Source organism: Lacerta agilis, chromosome 8 (assembly GCF_009819535.1).
Source record: "Lacerta agilis isolate rLacAgi1 chromosome 8, rLacAgi1.pri, whole genome shotgun sequence".
Classification (NCBI taxonomy): Eukaryota; Metazoa; Chordata; class Lepidosauria; order Squamata; family Lacertidae; genus Lacerta; species Lacerta agilis.
In genome coordinates, this window is record NC_046319.1 from 49,244,132 (window position 1) to 49,262,798 (window position 18,667).

General features: G+C 43.1%; 1 protein-coding gene and 1 non-coding gene across 5 annotated transcripts in view; both read left to right on the forward strand.

The window, feature by feature from the left end:
* SF3B3 (splicing factor 3b subunit 3) overlaps nt 1–18,667 on the forward strand; it is a 32,677-nt gene that overhangs the window by 350 nt on the left and 13,660 nt on the right. For 2 of the 4 annotated variants that reach the window (XM_033157312.1, XM_033157315.1), the window contains exons 2-13: nt 910–1,015; nt 1,611–1,937; nt 3,077–3,249; nt 4,434–4,575; nt 5,284–5,396; nt 7,086–7,223; nt 7,384–7,487; nt 8,272–8,437; nt 10,239–10,334; nt 11,383–11,455; nt 17,753–17,904; nt 18,153–18,308. In XM_033157312.1, coding sequence (XP_033013203.1) covers nt 946–1,015; nt 1,611–1,937; nt 3,077–3,249; nt 4,434–4,575; nt 5,284–5,396; nt 7,086–7,223; nt 7,384–7,487; nt 8,272–8,437; nt 10,239–10,334; nt 11,383–11,455; nt 17,753–17,904; nt 18,153–18,308 — 1,710 coding nt within the window. In that variant the 5' untranslated portion in view covers nt 910–945. The remainder of the gene's footprint in view (nt 1–909; nt 1,016–1,610; nt 1,938–3,076; nt 3,250–4,433; nt 4,576–5,283; nt 5,397–7,085; nt 7,224–7,383; nt 7,488–8,271; nt 8,438–10,238; nt 10,335–11,382; nt 11,456–17,752; nt 17,905–18,152; nt 18,309–18,667) is intronic. The other 2 variants (XM_033157313.1, XM_033157316.1) reach the window with 1 other exon arrangement.
* On the forward strand, nt 2,463–2,545 carry LOC117052553. The gene has a single exon (XR_004427292.1). It is a non-coding gene; the product is annotated as a small nucleolar RNA SNORD111 (small nucleolar RNA).

Genomic DNA, 18,667 nt, shown 5'->3' on the forward strand with positions numbered 1-18,667 from the left:
TTTCAATTTGCCCACTGAGGGGAGGGGGCGCCTAGCAGCAGCGGTAGGACGCGCGCTGCTTTTTCGCAAACCACGAGGGAGTTTTTCGTGCAGGGTTTAAGTCCGACCCTCCATTGTTTTAACCTACATAACTTGCAATACCAAGGCAGGTTTATTGTGGTGGTGGAAGTTTCATTGAGCTCGGTGGCACTTACGTTTGAGTGAACGTGGAGAGGACGGTGCTGCTCTTTTGTAAGAGACTTCTTTCTCTCCGCCCATCCCTACTACACGTGTACTCGAAAGTGAATGTGGTCAGGATTCATGCAGCCGTGCAGTCCTGTGCATGTCTACTCAGAAATAAGGCCTGTTAAAATTGTTCTCCCTGATCGTGCCATACATCTTTTAAGTTGTCTAATACTTTTTAAAATAACTGTTTGGTGAGCTGGACTTTAGTCCATAAAATCTTATCTCATAAAAATGTTTTAGTCTTTAACATGCCACAAGATACTTAGTTGTTTTAGCTGCAGCAAATTTAATGGCTGCTACTCTGGGAATGTCTGCTCCTTTGTAATATGTGAATTTATTAAGTAACAAATTGTAAATAGTGTTTGTATCCCCTCCAGTGAAGCTGCAATTCATCATTTTATTCATCATTAAAATTAGGAAACAAATATTTTCAGGGTGCCCTTACTTTCAGTTTTAACACTTGGTTCCTTCATAAGAGCATTTTGCTTTGTGAAAAGTTAGGAAGGAAAAACCAGCTCGTTGAGGTTTTTCAGTCTGTGAAGTGTTCATATGAACCATCTCTCAAATGGGTTTAACATTCAAGTTTTCTCCTCCAACTGGCATTTATGTTAAAGTGTGGTCAGAATTGAACAAGTTTAAAAAAGCACACATAGTGTATTAACTGCTTGGTGTTCCTTTTCTCAGCAGGTGAACTGAGGTGAAGTGATATCAATCGGCACCATGTTCCTTTATAACCTAACTCTGCAGCGAGCCACCGGGATCAGTTATGCCATCCATGGCAACTTTTCAGGTACTCAGTTCTGACTGAAAGCTTTGATGAAAGGTGAAAGCAAAGTCTGATATTAGACATAGCATGTATTTCTGCTTAAGTTGTGTACCTGCAATTTTGTTCAGAATGGCAGAGATACTATTTCAGGATTCTTGTAGAATATGGGATCTGAACTTTGTCATATTTTTCTGGGCCAAATAAACTAAATTTTCTGAACCGCTTCAGACATCAGGCAGTGGTTACCGGTAGGTTTGCAACATTCACTTTTCTCCTTGGCTTAGTGAGTGGCTTATCAACAGGCAGGGAAGGGCAGGGTTAAGTGGCCACACATCATGTATATGGATAGCAGAGCAATATGCTTTTGAAAAGTAAGCAACTTGTCTGTTCACCTCCAATTCTGATTCAAGATTTGGTATTCTGATTTCTGCGTCTGCATCACCATTTCGGAACAACTACTTATGTGTTCTCTCTGTAAAAAGTGGTCACAACTCAGGGGAAACAAATCTACAAGGCACTTTTGAACTTGTAAGCAGCAATGGGAGGTTTGATAGAAAAGTGCTGATGCTTTGGCCACCTTCCTCTTTGGCTGATGATCAGGTTTTTCTTTTCTTTTTAGGTACCAAACAACAAGAAATTGTTGTTTCTAGAGGCAAAATCTTGGAGTTGCTTCGTCCTGATCCAAACACAGGAAAAGTTCATACTTTGCTGACAGTGGAAGTCTTTGGAATCATTCGCTCTCTCATGGCCTTCAGATTAACTGGTGGAACCAAAGACTACATTGTGGTGGGCAGTGATTCAGGTCGCATTGTTATCTTGGAATATCAGCCCTCAAAAAATGTGTTTGAGAAGATTCACCAGGAAACCTTTGGCAAGAGTGGCTGTCGCAGAATTGTTCCTGGACAGTATTTGGCTGTGGATCCTAAGGGGCGAGCTGTCATGATCAGTAAGTTGGGATGGTTGTTTTCAGTGGTAGCTGTGTAATACTGTTGAATAACTGAATGGGAGAAATGATTTGGATAAGAAACTGGTTGGTTTTTCTATCCTTGGTTTAGGTTTTGAAACTGCTCCAATCAAAAGTGCTTTTAGTGGCGATCCCAGTGCAACTAGATCTGTGTTGCAAATGGGAACTGAGAAGTTGTGAGTTTCCTTAGGCCATCTAAGTGAGTTTGTGGTTGAGTTGATATTTAGACCAGGGATTCCCAGTTTATACTCTTAGCCACTCCAGCTAGATTTACTCTCAGCCAATCAGGGTGATTCCATGTTAAGAAGAATTTGTTGGAATGTAGTATAATTCAAAATACTTCCCTGCTACCCATTTGGTACTTGATGTGGTTATGTGTATGACTGCAGAAAACTGAACTAGAAACAGAGCTAAGTTTGCTTAATGGGGTGTAAGTAGAGCCTTCTGTGGGTGTCAGTTTGAAGAAAAGCATTTGAGCCCTATATATCTGGTGCAGCCAGTTTTCTCTTCCCTGAAGTGATGATTAGGAATTCATGTCTCTTCTCTGACATAAGACATGGAGACATTTGGATCCAATTCTGATCAGGTTCTCATCATAAATGCCCATTTTCTTTTGCATGCATCATGCCATTTTTTAAAGCTGAAATGTAATTTTGAGGTTTGATACAAATCTTAGTAGCTAAAGTGGATCTTTAAAACATTGAATGTTGAACATGGTTTTCTAATTGTTTACCATCCTGTGATGAGTAAAATGTTGTCTTCAGGTGAGCCTCCATTGCCATGGTTATAAGAGCATATGCAGCTACCTTAATGCCACCTTTCCTTTATATGGGGCTGCACTATGACAGTGGCAGTTATGGCACTTGTAGTCTGGAAGAGGATGGGTGTGTGAAACCCAAGTCCTGCTGTGGTTCAACTTCTAATGTTAAACTGGTTTAGTGTTACATCTGAATGCAACTACTGGTTCTTCCAACAAGAAAGTAGCAGGGGAAAACTGCTCTGTTTTGAATGGACTGCAAGGCCTGCTTATGCAAGAGTAGGGATTGGGCACCTTAAGCATTAAAGTGCAGACATCTTCTGCTTCTGTATTCCTAATGTTCTCTCTGTCTATCTCTTCGTAGGTGCCATTGAGAAGCAGAAGCTAGTGTACATTCTGAACAGGGATGCTGCAGCCCGACTCACAATTTCTTCCCCATTAGAAGCGCATAAAGCCAACACCTTGGTTTACCATGTAGTAGGAGTAGATGTGGGGTTTGAAAATCCCATGTTTGCCTGTCTGGAAATGGATTATGAGGTATTGAGGAATTTGTCTCTCTGGTGACTTTTCCCTGCTCAACTGTTTGTGTGTCTCTTTAAAAAAAATGCAACTAACACCTTGTTGACTGCTTTGTCAACAAAGTCGACCATCCATCTTCAAGTTCTCCAATATGCTTAGTATGCCCTCCTTATAAATAGGCTGTCTTTCATCGTATTCTCCATAATACAGCAAAATAGAGATTTCTCGGGATGGCGTGGAGGAGGCCTCCAGTACAACCATGGGTTAGGTCCCCACTATCAGAGTTAGGCAAGTCACATGACCAAGTACATAAACAGATCAGAAGGGCAAGGAGGGAAACAGGCCTTGGTGGGCAAGCAAGTGATTGCAGAGAGCAAGTGCTCTCCAAAGGTGCACAAGTCATTGACTTTGGGCTTAGAGAGAACACAGCCTAAGATCAGAGGGCACCTCACCTGAATTTGTATTAGTAGTTTGTTCTTAGTGGCATATTAATAACAACAACAGTATTACTATTTGTTGTGTATTTAGTGTCATTTATGCATCAGTATGATATATTCCTGTACCCTAAGAGATTTCCATTCTAAAACAGACACAAGGAAACAGTAGAGGAATTGGGAAGGCAGGTGGAGAATGTGTGTTTGTTATTTAAGTTATGTCAACTCTGGATACATGTGGGACAGGCACTGTTAAGACAGGAGTTGCATGGATGTCTCTTGAAGTGCTTTGGGGTGTTTTTATTGGTTAGTTTGATTATAAGTTTATATTCGAGGTCTCTGTACTGCCCTTCACCAAAATGGTCACAGGGTGTTTTACAAAGAACAAAACATAATTTTAATTTTTATAAGTAACTCTTATATATTACGTTCCATTGATTTTTGTGGCAATAGGGTCAGTTGCTGCACCAGATAAACAGGCAGGTGGCAGACTGAATAATCGGTTTCTGAACTATTGGATATTAATTTTTTTTTATTCATGGCAGTTTTGTCTTTCGGGACCTTCACTTACAGTGCAGGCAAACCTTTTCAGTCTGCTTTATTACAGTACTCTTAAATTTTTCACTTTATTATTATGAACATTTATATAGTATTCTTCAGTTGAAATTTCGAGGACAGCTTACATTAAAAATGCATGCAACTGTATGTTCTCTTACGAGGCAGAGTATGACACTAATTTATTGTTTGTACATGTCTTGTTTTCCACAGGAAGCTGACAATGACCCCACAGGAGAAGCTGCAGCCAACACCCAGCAAACCTTGACATTTTATGAGTTAGATCTGGGTTTGAACCATGTTGTCAGGAAATACAGTGAACCCTTGGAAGAACATGGCAACTTCCTTATTACAGGTACTGCTACCATTTCCAGTCCTTTTAGGGAAAAGGCATTATCCTAAGATAACAGAAAGAGAACTGCTTGAGACAAATGCACATTTTCTGTAGGCTCAAGCTATACTTGATGAATGACAATTACATATCCTTGATGGTTGCTTTTGTGCCATGCTTTACAAAAGTGCAACAAGTATTTCCACTGCATGCTCTACATTGGAAACCTGAAGTAGGTTAAAAAGTGGAGACCCCTGTTACTTAGTAGGCAGAAACCATCCGATTCATGAAAGCTCACCATATGTAACCCTCTTGCTCCTGTGCTTTTCTTAGCTACCATGATGATTGTCTGCACTTTAGCCCAAGCCATGATATTTTCTTATTGCAGCAGACATTCAAACACAAATACATTACTACCAAGTAGTCTGGCAGCCAGGTCAATACTGGACAGGGCAGGATTGGCAGAGGGGAGCCAGAGTAGTAGAGCTGGCCTGCCAATCAGTTGGGTCAAGCTGTTGAAAGAAACACCGGATATTTGCAAGTCCCTCCTTGCTTTCACTTCCTTTGCTTGAATACAGAACCCTCTTCAGCCTGAAAATGGTGACAAACTTGAGGAGTTTGTTCTCAAGTGTACCTTGGGTAAACCAGTTCCACAAGAACCAGATGAAGCTACAGGTATAGATGCAGCTGCTCTTCTTCAGCTTCTTACAACATGTTTCTTTTATTCGTCAGTCCCTGGAGGTTCTGATGGTCCCAGTGGAGTGCTGATTTGTTCTGAAAACTACATCACCTACAAAAACTTTGGTGACCAACCAGATATCCGATGTCCCATTCCCAGGAGAAGGGTAAGGCTCTTGTAGCTTTTTTCACCCTAAAGGAATATCCCAGTAGCATTCTCTGGGCAGCTGAAAAAATGGTTCACCTTTCAGATTTGGCCGGAAAATGCAGCATTTGTATGAAGATGAATGCATTATTAACAAAGATGTGTAGACTTCATTGAGGTCCTTAGTGAACTTGGGCTTCCATGGAGTGGGGAGTGGGTCTTCCCATGCAACACCTTACTTGTTAACTCCTTTTCCGTATCAGCTAGTAAGAGCTGGCAGCAAAAGGTTGACTTAGGATTTTGCAAAATTCACAAAATCCTCTCAATGCTCGCTATCTTGCTAAGACTTTTAGGGACCATTAGGAATTTGAATCTATGTAACAATATATCTGAAGAGTCCACAAGGGACTGTGCTGCCTGAGCTAGACAGGCAGGCCACCATTGCCATCTCCAGCAGCTGTACTGGTAGACTCTGCAATAATTGTGGATGAGGTTGCTCCAGAAAGTGCATACTCCATCACCACTTTGTTATAACTGTGGAAAATACTCTTAAACAGTATTTGCTTTCATCACAGCAAAATGGCAACAATGCATGCACTTTGCAGGGTGATCTTGCCCACTGTGCCTTATTCTGAGCAAGGCATGAGATAGGCACCAAGGAGAGCATCTGGGCCATCCTTGCTTTATGGGAGGAAGGACCCAGTTGGATGGCTAGCAGTAGTGGCAGCTGGTGATGGAGGCAGGTCAGTTGAGGGCAGGGGTGCATAGTCTTCAGCCTGAGCTATGTGGTGTAGAGTGGCTCATTATCGGATGAGCCACAAAAATATTAATTTCCTGGTACCTGAAACTATTATGATAGAAATTATTACTTAAGTATGGAAGTATTGCTAATTGTAAACTGAAAGTGAAAACGCTGTTGTGGCTTGATGTGATGAGTTGATGTCTCTTCTCTGATGCTTATTGTGGAGACGGCATTTCTTTCTGATCAAGCATTGTTGGTGATTACGCACTTGGTGCTGTGCAGAACACAGAAGACACTGTCTAGAGTTTTTTTAAATTGCAAATCTATATTAGACAGTCAAAGACATCATTGAGAGAGGGCTGTCCCTCCCGTCTGGTGGAGTTGGGGTACAGTCTCTTGTTGCTTTAGCCTTCAGGCAGCAACTACAAATTGTCCTCTTTCAGACGGTGTTTGAGACCCTTGAGCTGCAGGTTTAAGGTTCATGTTTTTGTTCTGCAAGCCATTGCTTTCTCTGTTCTTTTTGTTGGTAGTTATGTTTTAATGTTTACTTGTAAGGTATCTTGAGGTGCTTTGGCAAGAGTTGGGGGATATAATTAATTTAATAAATAGATCATGTTGGAAATTGATATTTGATGGTGAGGGTGTGGGTGGGGGAGGGGGAGGGGGGAGGGAGAGCTGGGGACCAGGGTTGGTGAGGTTTATAGCTCCTGCAAGGCCCAGCGAAAGAAGTGAGGGAAGTGGCTTGATAGAGGGGTCGGAAGCAGCATCCCAGAAGGGCCCAGGAAGGAAGACTAGCAGGAGAAGAACTCTCCCAGAATGGAAGGAAGCAGTTAGGGAGCCTGGCAAACCTGCTATAAAGAGGGGTGATATCTGCAGTAGGGGGGAAGCCATTAACAAAGGTGATTTCTAGCTGTGATTCCATTAGGGCAGCTTCTGCCTTTGAGTTTGACTTGCTGTTCCTTCTGGCAGAATGACTTGGATGACCCTGAAAGAGGCATGATTTTTGTCTGCTCTGCTACACACAAGACCAAGTCTATGTTCTTCTTCTTGGCTCAGACTGAGCAGGGTGACATCTTCAAAATCACCTTGGAGACTGATGAAGACATGGTACGTCTCCCTCTGCGCTCATGAATGTTTGCTTGTGTGTGTGAGAGAGGGGGGGGGGGGAGAGAATGTTTGCTTGTGTGTGAGGGGGAGGAAGGGAGAATGGGTGATGTGTGAACTTTCACATCCAGATCAAGCAGTAACTCATTTATGGTGGTTTCAGGTAACAGAAATTCGACTCAAGTACTTTGATACAGTTCCTGTCGCTGCTGCCATGTGTGTGCTGAAAACTGGGTTCCTCTTTGTGGCTTCTGAGTTTGGAAACCAGTAAGTAAAATCTCCTACTTCTTTCTGAAGGGTTGCTGAATTTTTATGCTTGGTACTGCTGTTGATGTTCTGCAAAGCACACATGCAGTTCTGGCTACCTTTCCTTCTCCAAATCTGTAAATTGTTCAAGTTGTGGCAGAATCTCAGACCCTGCCTGGTTGGCTTCATCTTGCCAAAATTTCAGCAAGGAGTGTGTAAATGTCCTTTTTTCAGAATCTTACAGCAAACATGGGTGTTGTGGGTTATTATGTTGGGATAAAATTTTGGATTTGTTTATCCAGTGAGGCCCAAACATGTCTATACACATATAGCTCTTGGTGTGACATTTCATTCACAGGAAGAGAGAAAGGATCTGGGGCAGAGAGCATATCGTATTGTTTTCCCTTTCTACAGATAGACCAGGGGTAGTCAACCTTTTTATACCTACCGCCCACTAATGCATCTTTCTTGATGGTAAAATTTCCTCACCACCCACCAGTGCTCGATGGAAGGAGGATTCAGCTTGTGCCGTAGAACCCCCTACCGCCCACCTAGAATCCTGAAATGCCCACTGGTGGGCGGTAGGGACCAGGTTGACAACCCCTGAGATAGACAAATAAGGATGTGAAGATGTGTCTTAAACTTGGCCCCTCAGCTGCTCTCCTTTGTCCTCGCTCAAAGTGTTTTCTTCAGCAAGCAGCCCTACATCTTGGACATAATTGAAATAGCAAAGCCTGGGGTGGGGAGGAAACGGTCCCGTTTCATCAGAAGTGGCCCTTCTAGAGCCTCCCTCTTCTCTTTACAGCTACCTCTATCAGATTGCTCATCTGGGGGATGATGATGAGGAGCCAGAGTTCTCCTCTGCCATGCCCTTGGAGGAAGGAGACACATTCTTTTTCCAGCCTCGGCCTCTCAAGAACTTGGTGCTGGTGGATGAACTGGACAGCCTGTCTCCCATCTTGTGTTGTCAGGTACGCTGTGTGCTTTGTCCCATAGCTTGTGACAAGCTGCTGGGTTCTGTGTTGACCTCTGATGCTGGACGTTGCATAGCCCGCTAGACCTTAAAAATAATCCAAAAATGGTATAAGTCTCCAAAACTCCTTTAGATCAAAAACGCAAAGCAGGTGAGTTTGTTCTTTGTCATGTTTGTATTTCACTTTTCCTCAGAGTTGCTTAGCGCAGCGTGCCTGTCCCTCCTCTTCCCACCATTTATTTTCACAACTGCTACTTTGGGCTGTAAGTTAGGAGGTGATACCCCTATGAGAGAGTGTCTGACTTGGTGGGAGTTGTATCCAGTGCACTGCACTCTTCTGTTTCGCCGTTTTTAATTTTGCACGGGATTTGTTAGCAGCCCAGGACTTAACATTTGATGCACCCCAATAGTTTTCAAAATGGGCTGTCATAATATTTTCTTACCTTGTGCCAGCTGTAGGTCATTGTGCAGCATTTTTACAGACATGACTATCTTAAGGGAGGGAATTCTGTCAGGAGAAAGCCCACTCCCCGTGGGAGCAGTCAGAATTTTTATTTTATTTTTTAAAATAGATGAAATTTGGGAGAGGGATGGCTTGATGGCCACAATTTTTTTGCCATTCCTGCATGGAAGCAGTTGGTTGGTTGTTTTTTTAAAGGCCTAAAATATTGGAGGTCTTGAGTGGAAACAAAACCCCTTTGGGGGAGCCACTTGCCGCTCCTGGTTTATAAAAAGGTAATTTTACACAAAATACCAAAATGTAAATTAATACTTTAAAGTACCTCACACAACTACACATATTTAAGACTTTCCAAAAACCTAAATAATTGGCAGACCAAGTTAATGGACTATGCTGAAATGCGAAACTAACTGGAAAGCTCAGAAATCAAAACGACAAGAAATTTAAAAAAGAACGGGAAATGTTTATTATGTATTTGCAAAAGTATTGTAAACAGGTTAATGCATTGGCAGGATTTTAAAAACACTTGTAGTTTTAGAAATAGTACAGGAAATCTGAGGTAAAAATAATCATTTGGAGTAGAAATGATACGCAGCTGAAAAGAAAACTTAAGGAACGGGGGGGGGGGGTCACGGGGTTCGGAGAATCCCATTTTATGGATTTGATATTGATTTTGTATATATTTTTCTTTGTGGTTGTTGTATTTGTTATTGTGTGTGTTTTTTGTTATTTTTGTTGAAAAATTAAATATATATATATATTAAAAAACTTAAATTACAATTTTGAAGGGAAATCTGAAAAGTTGAAATCTGAAAAACATGGAGTAAAACAGTGTTTTTCAACCTTTTTTGGGCAAGGGCACGCTTGTTTTATGAAAAAAAATCACGAGGAACACCACCATTAGAAAATGTTAAAAAATTTAACTCTGTGCCTATATTGACTATATATAAAGTAATTCTCTTGAATAGGAATCAAATAAACACAATTTTTCCCACGGCACACCAGGCAACATCTCGCGGCACACTAGTGTGCCACGGAACAGTGGTTGAAAAACACTGGAGTAAAAGGTTGGAAGATGAGCTCTTCCATAAAAGATCACTCCAACTGTGAGACTAATTCAGGGGAATATCTTCCCCATTTGATGTCAGTTGCCATTAGTTATTAATGCAGATTACCAGTTTTATCAAGTGGCAAATGTGGGAACCTTTGCCGCATTAACATAGGCAAATGGGAGTAAAATGTTGTAGCTCTATTTATGATGCTTTGAAAGTCATAACTGATCTTAATCGAACAACCTCTCACCTTTCTTATCCCTGCATCTTGGCTGGTTTCTGTGCAGATAGCTGATCTGGCTAATGAAGACACCCCCCAGTTATATGTGGCCTGTGGGAGGGGCCCTCGGTCCTCGCTGAGGGTCCTTAGACATGGACTTGAGGTAAGAAGGGCAGGACATGAAGAGCAAAGCCATTCTGGATCTTCCTCTTAGGTGAAACCTTTTTTGTTAGATGAGAATGGATTCACTGGTGTATTCTGAAGCTGAACCTTGGTGGTGTAGGGCTGCCCTGGACATGCAAAAGTTCCTGGGTTCAGCCCCTGGCGTCCCCTGTTAAAGGATTTGGATGGCAGGGCTGGGATAGGCCTCTTTCTGAAACCATGGAAAGCTGCTGCAGTCTTAATGTAGGAATAGAGGATGGAGAGCCAGTGTGGCGGAGTGGTTCATGTGAGGGCTGGGAACACTCAGCTGTGAATCTCATGGGCTCACATAGGGCTAGGCACTGCATTATGCCTAAACAAAAATCAAAACGTGAGCAGTGTGTGGGGCAATGCTCATCAGCCCTGTCTCCTGTCAACTCCTAACGTGCTGACCCACTGAGATCTGTGGGTATAGAGCGGTATATAAATGTTAACAACAACAACAACAATGTGGAAGGCCGTTTCATGTACGGGGAAAGCTGATCCATGTGCTTTGATTCAAAATTGTAATCCCTGAATAGGGCTAGAACATGCATAGGCAAATTTGGCCATCCAGGTGTTTTGAGACTGCAATTCCCGTCATCCCTGACCACTGGTCCTGTTAGCTAGGGATGATGGGAATTGCAGTCCCAAAACATCTGGAGGGCCGAGTTTACCTAAGCCTGGGCTAGAATGTCAGCCTAACTGATCTCAGGGTTTGTTTGGATTTTAGAGCCAGGTGGGTGAATCACCTTTGCTGCACTGCGTGAGAATGTCATAAATAGCATGTGCATTGGGTGAAGAAGGTATTAGGTTCAATCACTGGAATCTCCTGTTTAAAAAGGATTTTGGAGAAATATACTGAGCTAGATTTTCCAGTGGTTGGGTTCAGTGTAAAGCATTTTTATAGTGGTTGAAGGACAGAATTATTTTCTCCTCCTGTGTAATAGTAATAATTAGGTCCATTTTATTTGGTGGAGAAAAGCTCTGTTTTAAGCTTTTTAGCATTAATAAAATTTGTTTTTCTCTAGGTATCTGAAATGGCCGTCTCGGAGTTGCCTGGTAACCCCAATGCTGTATGGACAGTGAGGAGGCATGTTGAAGGTAGGAGGTCTTCTGTGATGCAAATTCAGCAGTAAATTGCAGTTGAATTTCATTGTTCATCTACAAGTAATCTTTCTTGGTTCAAATGGCTGTGCTTGGAGAGTATCTACCACCTCAGGATTATGACTTTCATCCTTAAACTGGAGTAAGCACAAATGTTGTGTGAAAATTACACATACCAACTAGGAGAGAAAATCTGCCTGTTTATAGGTTTTAGGAGCCCCTTCCTGCTGAGAGCAGGAGCACTGAGAGTGCTGTTGCCCCTCTTGCTTTGGATGTGGTGCATTCTGTTCAGTGCTCTCTTGACAGTGTTGCCTTTGAACCTCACTGTCATGGCCTTTCCTGGTGTCGCTTACTATATGATCATTGCCACTCATGGTGTTCCCTCAGCCCCCACCCCCACCTTTTACTGGAATTGTCTTCGCAATACAGCCTTTGTGCTACTATGCCTTCTGTGTGTTCCTGGAATCTCTAATGGGGTAATGAACCTGGGTTGCTGTCCTGGGACATTGGAATAGAACCCGACCTGTGTGGAAGAAGAAGAGGCCTTAATCCAGGGGTCAGCAAGGTTTATCTTGCCTGGGCCAGATCGGTTCCATGAAGATCCTCCGTGCACCGAATTGTGCACCCGTGATTTTCGGCGTCTGCGCAGATGTGTTTTCTGGCGCTGCAGAAGTGAGTCCCTGCACCGCGCTACATTGGTTTAGCACAGCGCGCGAGCGGGCATCTCATGGGCTGGTCAAACGACCTCCGCGGGCCGCTTCCAGCCCATGGGCCTTAGGTTACCGATCCTTGCCTTAATCCACAATCCTAGGTTTTATGGTGGTAACATGATTGTTCCTCTCAAAAGCTCCATGGGCAGCACAGTTATGACTCCTCACAATACATCATTTGTTTAATCATGAAAGAATATTGTTCTTTTTTGGAATTGGGGGAAGTTGTAATGCCCTTCCCTGAAGGCATGGCTGAGAAATAACCAGGCACCCCTCCTGACTTGCATTTGCCATTTGCTGAAGGCCCTTGCTCCTCATTGTGTGTGTGCGCGCGTGCGTGCATGCGTGTGTGTTGTTCATATATTAATTGTCCTCTGTGATGGAGTCAAAAGTGTGTATGGTCTTCAGACAGGACATGTGTGCTGTTCACAGCTGTCTAGCCAGCACAGAACTCTGGAAAGCCAGAACCTGTTTTGATCAGCCTTTGTGTATTTTCAGCAGTTCAAGATTTGCTCTGAAAATGCTTTCCTGACCTGCAAGGGTTGCTTGTCATTCACATGGCTGGTGGTCAGAAAAAATGCCCCCTGTGAGACTTTTCCCAGACAGCAGCTGGTTTTTCATGGAGTGGAACTTAGAGTTGGAAGGGAACCAAGGGCCATCTAGTCAAACCCCCTGCAACAGAGGAATTTCAGCTAAAGTATCCATGGCAGATGGCCATCCAACTTGTTCCATGTGTGAAAATAAATTTATTACTGTATATGTGGACTTCAGTGCCTCATAAATGTTTGTGTGACCCAAGTGAGTCCCAGCTCTCACGTTACTGTGTGATTGAGTAGAATACCTTGGTCAGGAGGAGAGCTTTACTGGTTCAGTTTTACATCGTGCACAAGGTTGTTTGATGAGCTTAGTATTTATTCATGGCTCCCTCTAACCAGGTGTGTGCCAGTTTTCGCCATGTAATGTGTTAATGCAATGGCTTGGTTTCCAAAAAATTCTAAGCCGTGGTTTCTTAAACCATGGTTGGGTTGTGCCCTGCCCGCTGGCTTAACTATGGTTTGTTTATTGCCAACAAACCACAATTTGAAGCCGTGGGTTCTTGTTGGCTTTGGAACCTTGTTTTGTTTTTAATTATGGCTTGCCATTATGTATGAATCCATCACATTTCCTCAATCACTATTTCTTTGGCCACCTCACCACTTCCTTACTAAGCTACAAAGACATGTGGCAAGATCAGCTTGAAAAGAAACCAAACTTGGGAAAAGAAAGCCATGGTTTGTTTTATTATCTGTGGTGCAACTTGTGCCATATACATGGCCAAACAAACAATGGCTTCACTTTGTGTGCAAACCAGGCCAGTAGTACAAAACTGACTTGGTCATAATGTGGTAATCCTACCAGTGTCTGGCTTTTGCTTCTGAAGTTCTGCATTCTCTCATGTTACATGTGTGCCATATGAACCCCTTCCCAAGCAAATACTAACCTTGGCTGGTATGTGGTCCCTGCTACTACCAATACCAAGCCTTCTTTTTTCTTCCACAGGTGGCTGTTGGTGGAGGTGCTGATCCCCTCCCACAGGTGTGTACCTACAGCCAGGGGCTGTAACTGGAGGGGGGGTGGGAAAGAGGCACAACCGTGAGGCTCTTTTAAAATTACTTTTCTTGCAAACACCTTTCTCAACAAACAGTATGTAAGAAGTCAGTATCCCAAGTACCATCTGAGTCCTCAGCCCTTCCCTGAGCTCCTGGGATAAGAACTGTCCAATTGCTTTCCACATCCTTGGGGCCTTTCTCAAGATAAAGTTAAGCTTCACATGGCTGTAACTATAGGGAACTGCCAACTGTTCTTGCCCACTGGTCTGGGAATTCCAGTCTTTTAATTGGGGACGACGACCAAGTTCATGTTTAGAGATGTTAAAGTCTAGTTATTCATTATACCATATCCTTCTACACCCCAGAGTTCTGGGTTCAGTTCCCACTCTGGGTACAAAATGAACTGTACAGGCAGCTGTCTCTGATGCACTGTTGACACATGATGGACCTTGTCTCTGCTCACTCACCCTGTTGGCCTCACCTTGCTCTGTCCTGAGAAGGGGAAAAGAGGTGCTGCTTGCCTGTCTTGATTCCTCTCTGGCTTGACTTCTTTCCCCTGCCTTTCACAGGAAGTTGGTGGTGGTCTTAATATTTCACTGCTGCTCACAACATGACTTACAAGACAATTTAAATACAGCATAGATTATGCAGCAGTTAACATCTGCTTGCAAAGTTAGGAGGCATGAGATCCATAGCTGTCAACTTTTCCCTTTTTTAAAAGGGAAATTCCCTTATTCCGAATGGGATTCCTCGCAAGAAAAGGGAAAAGTTGACAGCTATGATGAGATCACAGGCATCTCTGCAACTTTTAAACAGTGATCTTCAGGTGCTGCTGTGATCACCCCTTCCCTCCCTCAAAACTTTGCTGATGCTGTCTTTTATGGAGCAGCCAAACACTGGGCATGTTTCATTTAATTTTTCCAAGAGATTTAGGGTTAGGAAAGTCATGTATGCACTGTCATTAGAGCTAACAGGTTACTTCTGCAACCACAAGAAAGGAATCTTAAGAAAAAATAATGTTTGTGAATGAATTCCCAGTGCTAATGATGCTGTTAACTATCTAGTCCATGATGAAATTCAGACTATTCGGACACTATGATTTTCCAAATAATTGATTTGTTGTGTTTAAAAAGGGTAAATTGAATTGTGTAGATAAAAAGAGTGGGGGAAGCACATGAGGGATGAAGCTGCATGGGAACCCTGATAGTTGTCCAGGAGTCCCCCCTCCCCCAAAAGCTAGTTCTGGCAGCTGTCAGGTTCCAACAGACTGAGGGGGGGGGGTGCTTCGTGAATAAGGAAGCCTTGCTGCCTGTGTTGCTGAACCCTGTGCATCCATTACAGTCAAATCCAGCTTATTACATGGGTGAATCTGAACACCTGAGTGCCTTGATCTGGAACTGTGTTAGGAGTCTGTGGAGGACTTGGGTGGCAGTTTTAGGCTTTATTGTGACAGAGAGGAGCACATGTCATGGACTTCTGCACTGAGGTGGGAGTGAGTTCCACTCAGGTCAGCAAGTAAAAGTGAATGGCTATGCTTTTGCCAACCTTGGGCCCTCTCATCTGTTTTGGACTATCAGCTTTCCCCAGCAACCCAAAACAGCTGGATGGGCACCAGTTTGGTGAAGGCTATACAGCATAGCTGTCAACTTTCCCTTTTTTGGGAAATTCCCTTATTCCAGCGCCGTTTCCCACTGCAAAAAAGGGGAAGGTTGACAGCTATGGCCGTTTCCCAATGCAGGAAAAAGGAAGGTTGACAGCTATGCTATACAGTAAGCCTGCAATTTATGGGGGCGGGGGTTATATTCTGGGGATAGCACTGAAAGCCAAAATCACATATAGCCAAAACACATTGGATGATATTGTGAAAGTGTCCCCCCCCTACGGATGCCTGCCCCCCTTTTAATTTATTTGACAAGCACATAAAGCTGAATTCGCACAAATTAAATATATGTAAGTTGCGAGTTTACTGTATCTAGTTTCTGACATTGAAGCTGAACTAATTAGAGTCCTCCTATGTGAGTTGCTCAGTTGCTTGTTCCCATGCCTGCTTCCTTCACAGGATTGGCTGTGAGCTTGGTGAGCCAGTCTGCTGTTGGTATTTAACTCTTTAGAATGGCTGTTTTCCATATCTGAGTTCTTTGCAGCTGGTGGTCTGCAGATGAAAAGAAATATACAGCCTGCTGTAACTAAGATCCTGATTTGTGTGCTGCCCCTGTAAAAGGCCAAGCTGGAGAGTGCTTAACGTGGAATGCAGCTACACAAGCATAGTTGACAGGAACACGGAAGCAGCCTTGTATCCATTCAGACCGTTGGGCCATTGGCTCAGTGTTCAGTCTACTCTAACTAGCTGTGTCCCTGCAGGGCTTTCCTTTGGGGGATATTTGCAGCGCTACTGGGGATTGCGCCTGCAGGGGAAATGTTTTCTGCTATAGTGGTAATTTCTAAATGGTTTCATTGGCAGAATGAAGGTGAGGAAACTGAACAGTGAAGTGTCTGTTAAAATGTTACATATTTAATTGTTTATTATTAAATTTGTTAGTAACTTTATATTGCCCAAGGCAACCCAGAGCGACTTACAACCAATCACAATTCATATTAACGTATCTATGCATTGTCTAAATCCTATGTAACGTCTGGCACTATATTTAAAACATGTGAATAAGCTATTTTGTTTCTGTGGATAGAAAATAACTGGAAAGTGTTCATGTACCCATTTCCAAGCTGAGTGGACACCGTGTTAGTTAACATTACAGTGTCTCTTCTCCAGCCCCACCTAATTTTTTTTTTTTTTACTTCAGTGGAATCCATGTCCCCCCCCCCCCCCCCGGGTATCTCCATCCTGGGCAGTATTGCTGTTTAATTCTTCCTTTTTGCCCCCACTCATTTCCATAAAACTGTGCAGCCAGATTCTTTCCCTTCTGCCCCTTGAACAAGAAATCCCCTTGGTCTTTTTGCTGGTAACTAAAGTGGACTTGCCACTTAGCATCTACTGTGGAAGCCTGAGCTCTAGCGAGGACAACAATGCTTGACCTGGAGTTCCTGTAGGGCTCCATTGTGGGAAGATGCAAAGAGAAGAGCATCCTGATGCAGAAGTGGGGATCTTGCCACCGTGGGCGTATCTCTTTCTAGTGGCTTCTAATCTTGCATTTTGATGGTTCAATGCAGTCTATACCTGTGAAGCCACAGAAGTTTCTCTAGCTCTGCAAAAGCCTGCTCTGACTCACATTCCTCAATCTGGTGCTTAATAGTTCAGTGGCATTCTGGGTTTTCCCCCTTTTTTCTGGAATGTGGAAAGAAGGTGTGTGGCTTCTTACTATTAACTTCTGGTGGAAAGATCTAAAAGCTGTGAGAGGTTGCTAAACATTTGTTCTCTGAGCTTCCATCTGCTCCATTAGTACATTGTTTTTGTAATAGTGTTTTGTTATCCCTCCTGCCAACTCCATCTTTTTTTTTAAAGAACTAAATTAGCTGCATCTCATATGTTTTAGATAAGTTACATTGTCTGGGTTGGTGTATTTTTATTAACCTGTGGGATTTATTTTGATCTACATCACAATTTTTGTTTTACAGATACGCTGTGTTTGTGTGTATGATATAGAGAGAGCAGATGAGAATAAACTGATCTGTTGGCTGCAGGCATAAACGTCTTGTCTGATCATTTTCTTGTGGTTAGGAGGAGAGCACGAAACTGTTTTCACTCCAATTGTATTCTGACCCAGATGTGATTATGATATAAATGGGGGGGGGGAGATCGCAAAGAGGGTTCACTCTTTTCTCACAGCTGTAGCTTCCTTGGGCCTTGAGTGTGCTCCTTTTACCACGGTCCAAGTGTCTGAAGGCCATGCTGCCCCCTTGTCATGAACTTGTGTGTGATGGTGATGATGGAAATAACTGTAGTAGCCTTTGTGAAGAGTTTCTGTTGTCCATATTTGTTCTACAAACCTCTTTCTTGACCTTCTAAATATTGGCATCCATCTTCTTTCTTCTGTAATTAGATGAATTTGATGCCTATATCATTGTGTCCTTCGTCAACGCCACCCTGGTACTGTCTATCGGAGAAACTGTAGAGGAGGTCACAGACTCTGGATTCCTTGGTACTACACCCACCTTGTCTTGCTCATTGTTGGGAGATGATGCTTTGGTGCAGGTAAGGGGCCTTTTACCTCTTGGTGTTCTGCTTGCTTTTTTGCAGCCAGGCCTGTTGGCCTTCTCAAGAGATGCAAGGAGAGAGGGTTTGGTTGTGCTCTCCTAGCATGGGTGGTGGTGGTGGTAGCTAATTTAATAGTTGTGACCTGCAAACTGGCTAGAAGATAATGTCACCTTTAAGGTTGGGAAAGGGCTGTTTTCAGAGCCTTTCAAAGTAAGATTCATTATCTTATTTCTGTATTTGTTCAGGTTTATCCTGATGGCATCCGGCACATCAGAGCAGACAAAAGAGTTAATGAGTGGAAAACACCAGGAAAGAAAACCATCGTCAAATGTGCAGTGAATCAGAGACAAGTGGTGATTGCACTGACAGGGGGAGAGCTGGTCTACTTTGAGATGGACCCGGTACGTGAACTTAGCTGGAGGGAGATGTGACTTTGATGAGGGTTTGCAAACTAGGCTTGCAGTGGAAACAAATGAGAACTGCACCACAGCATTCTTGGGCTCCTTATGTTGCTTCCCTTCATTTCAGGGGTTCTTGTGCAGGAGAACATTTAGGTGATTTGTACCATTTGGGTGGGGTGGGTGTCTGGGGGTTGCTTTGGTAGGCCATTGTAGAGACTGGCATACTTTTTAAGACCAGCTTATCTCTGATAAACTTGGTGGTCTTCAAAGTGCTGCAGGCTTCCTACCTCAAAAGGTCAAACAAGCAAGGGCACCTGTCATCATAACATGGTACAAAGAATTTACTGCACAGCTCTTGA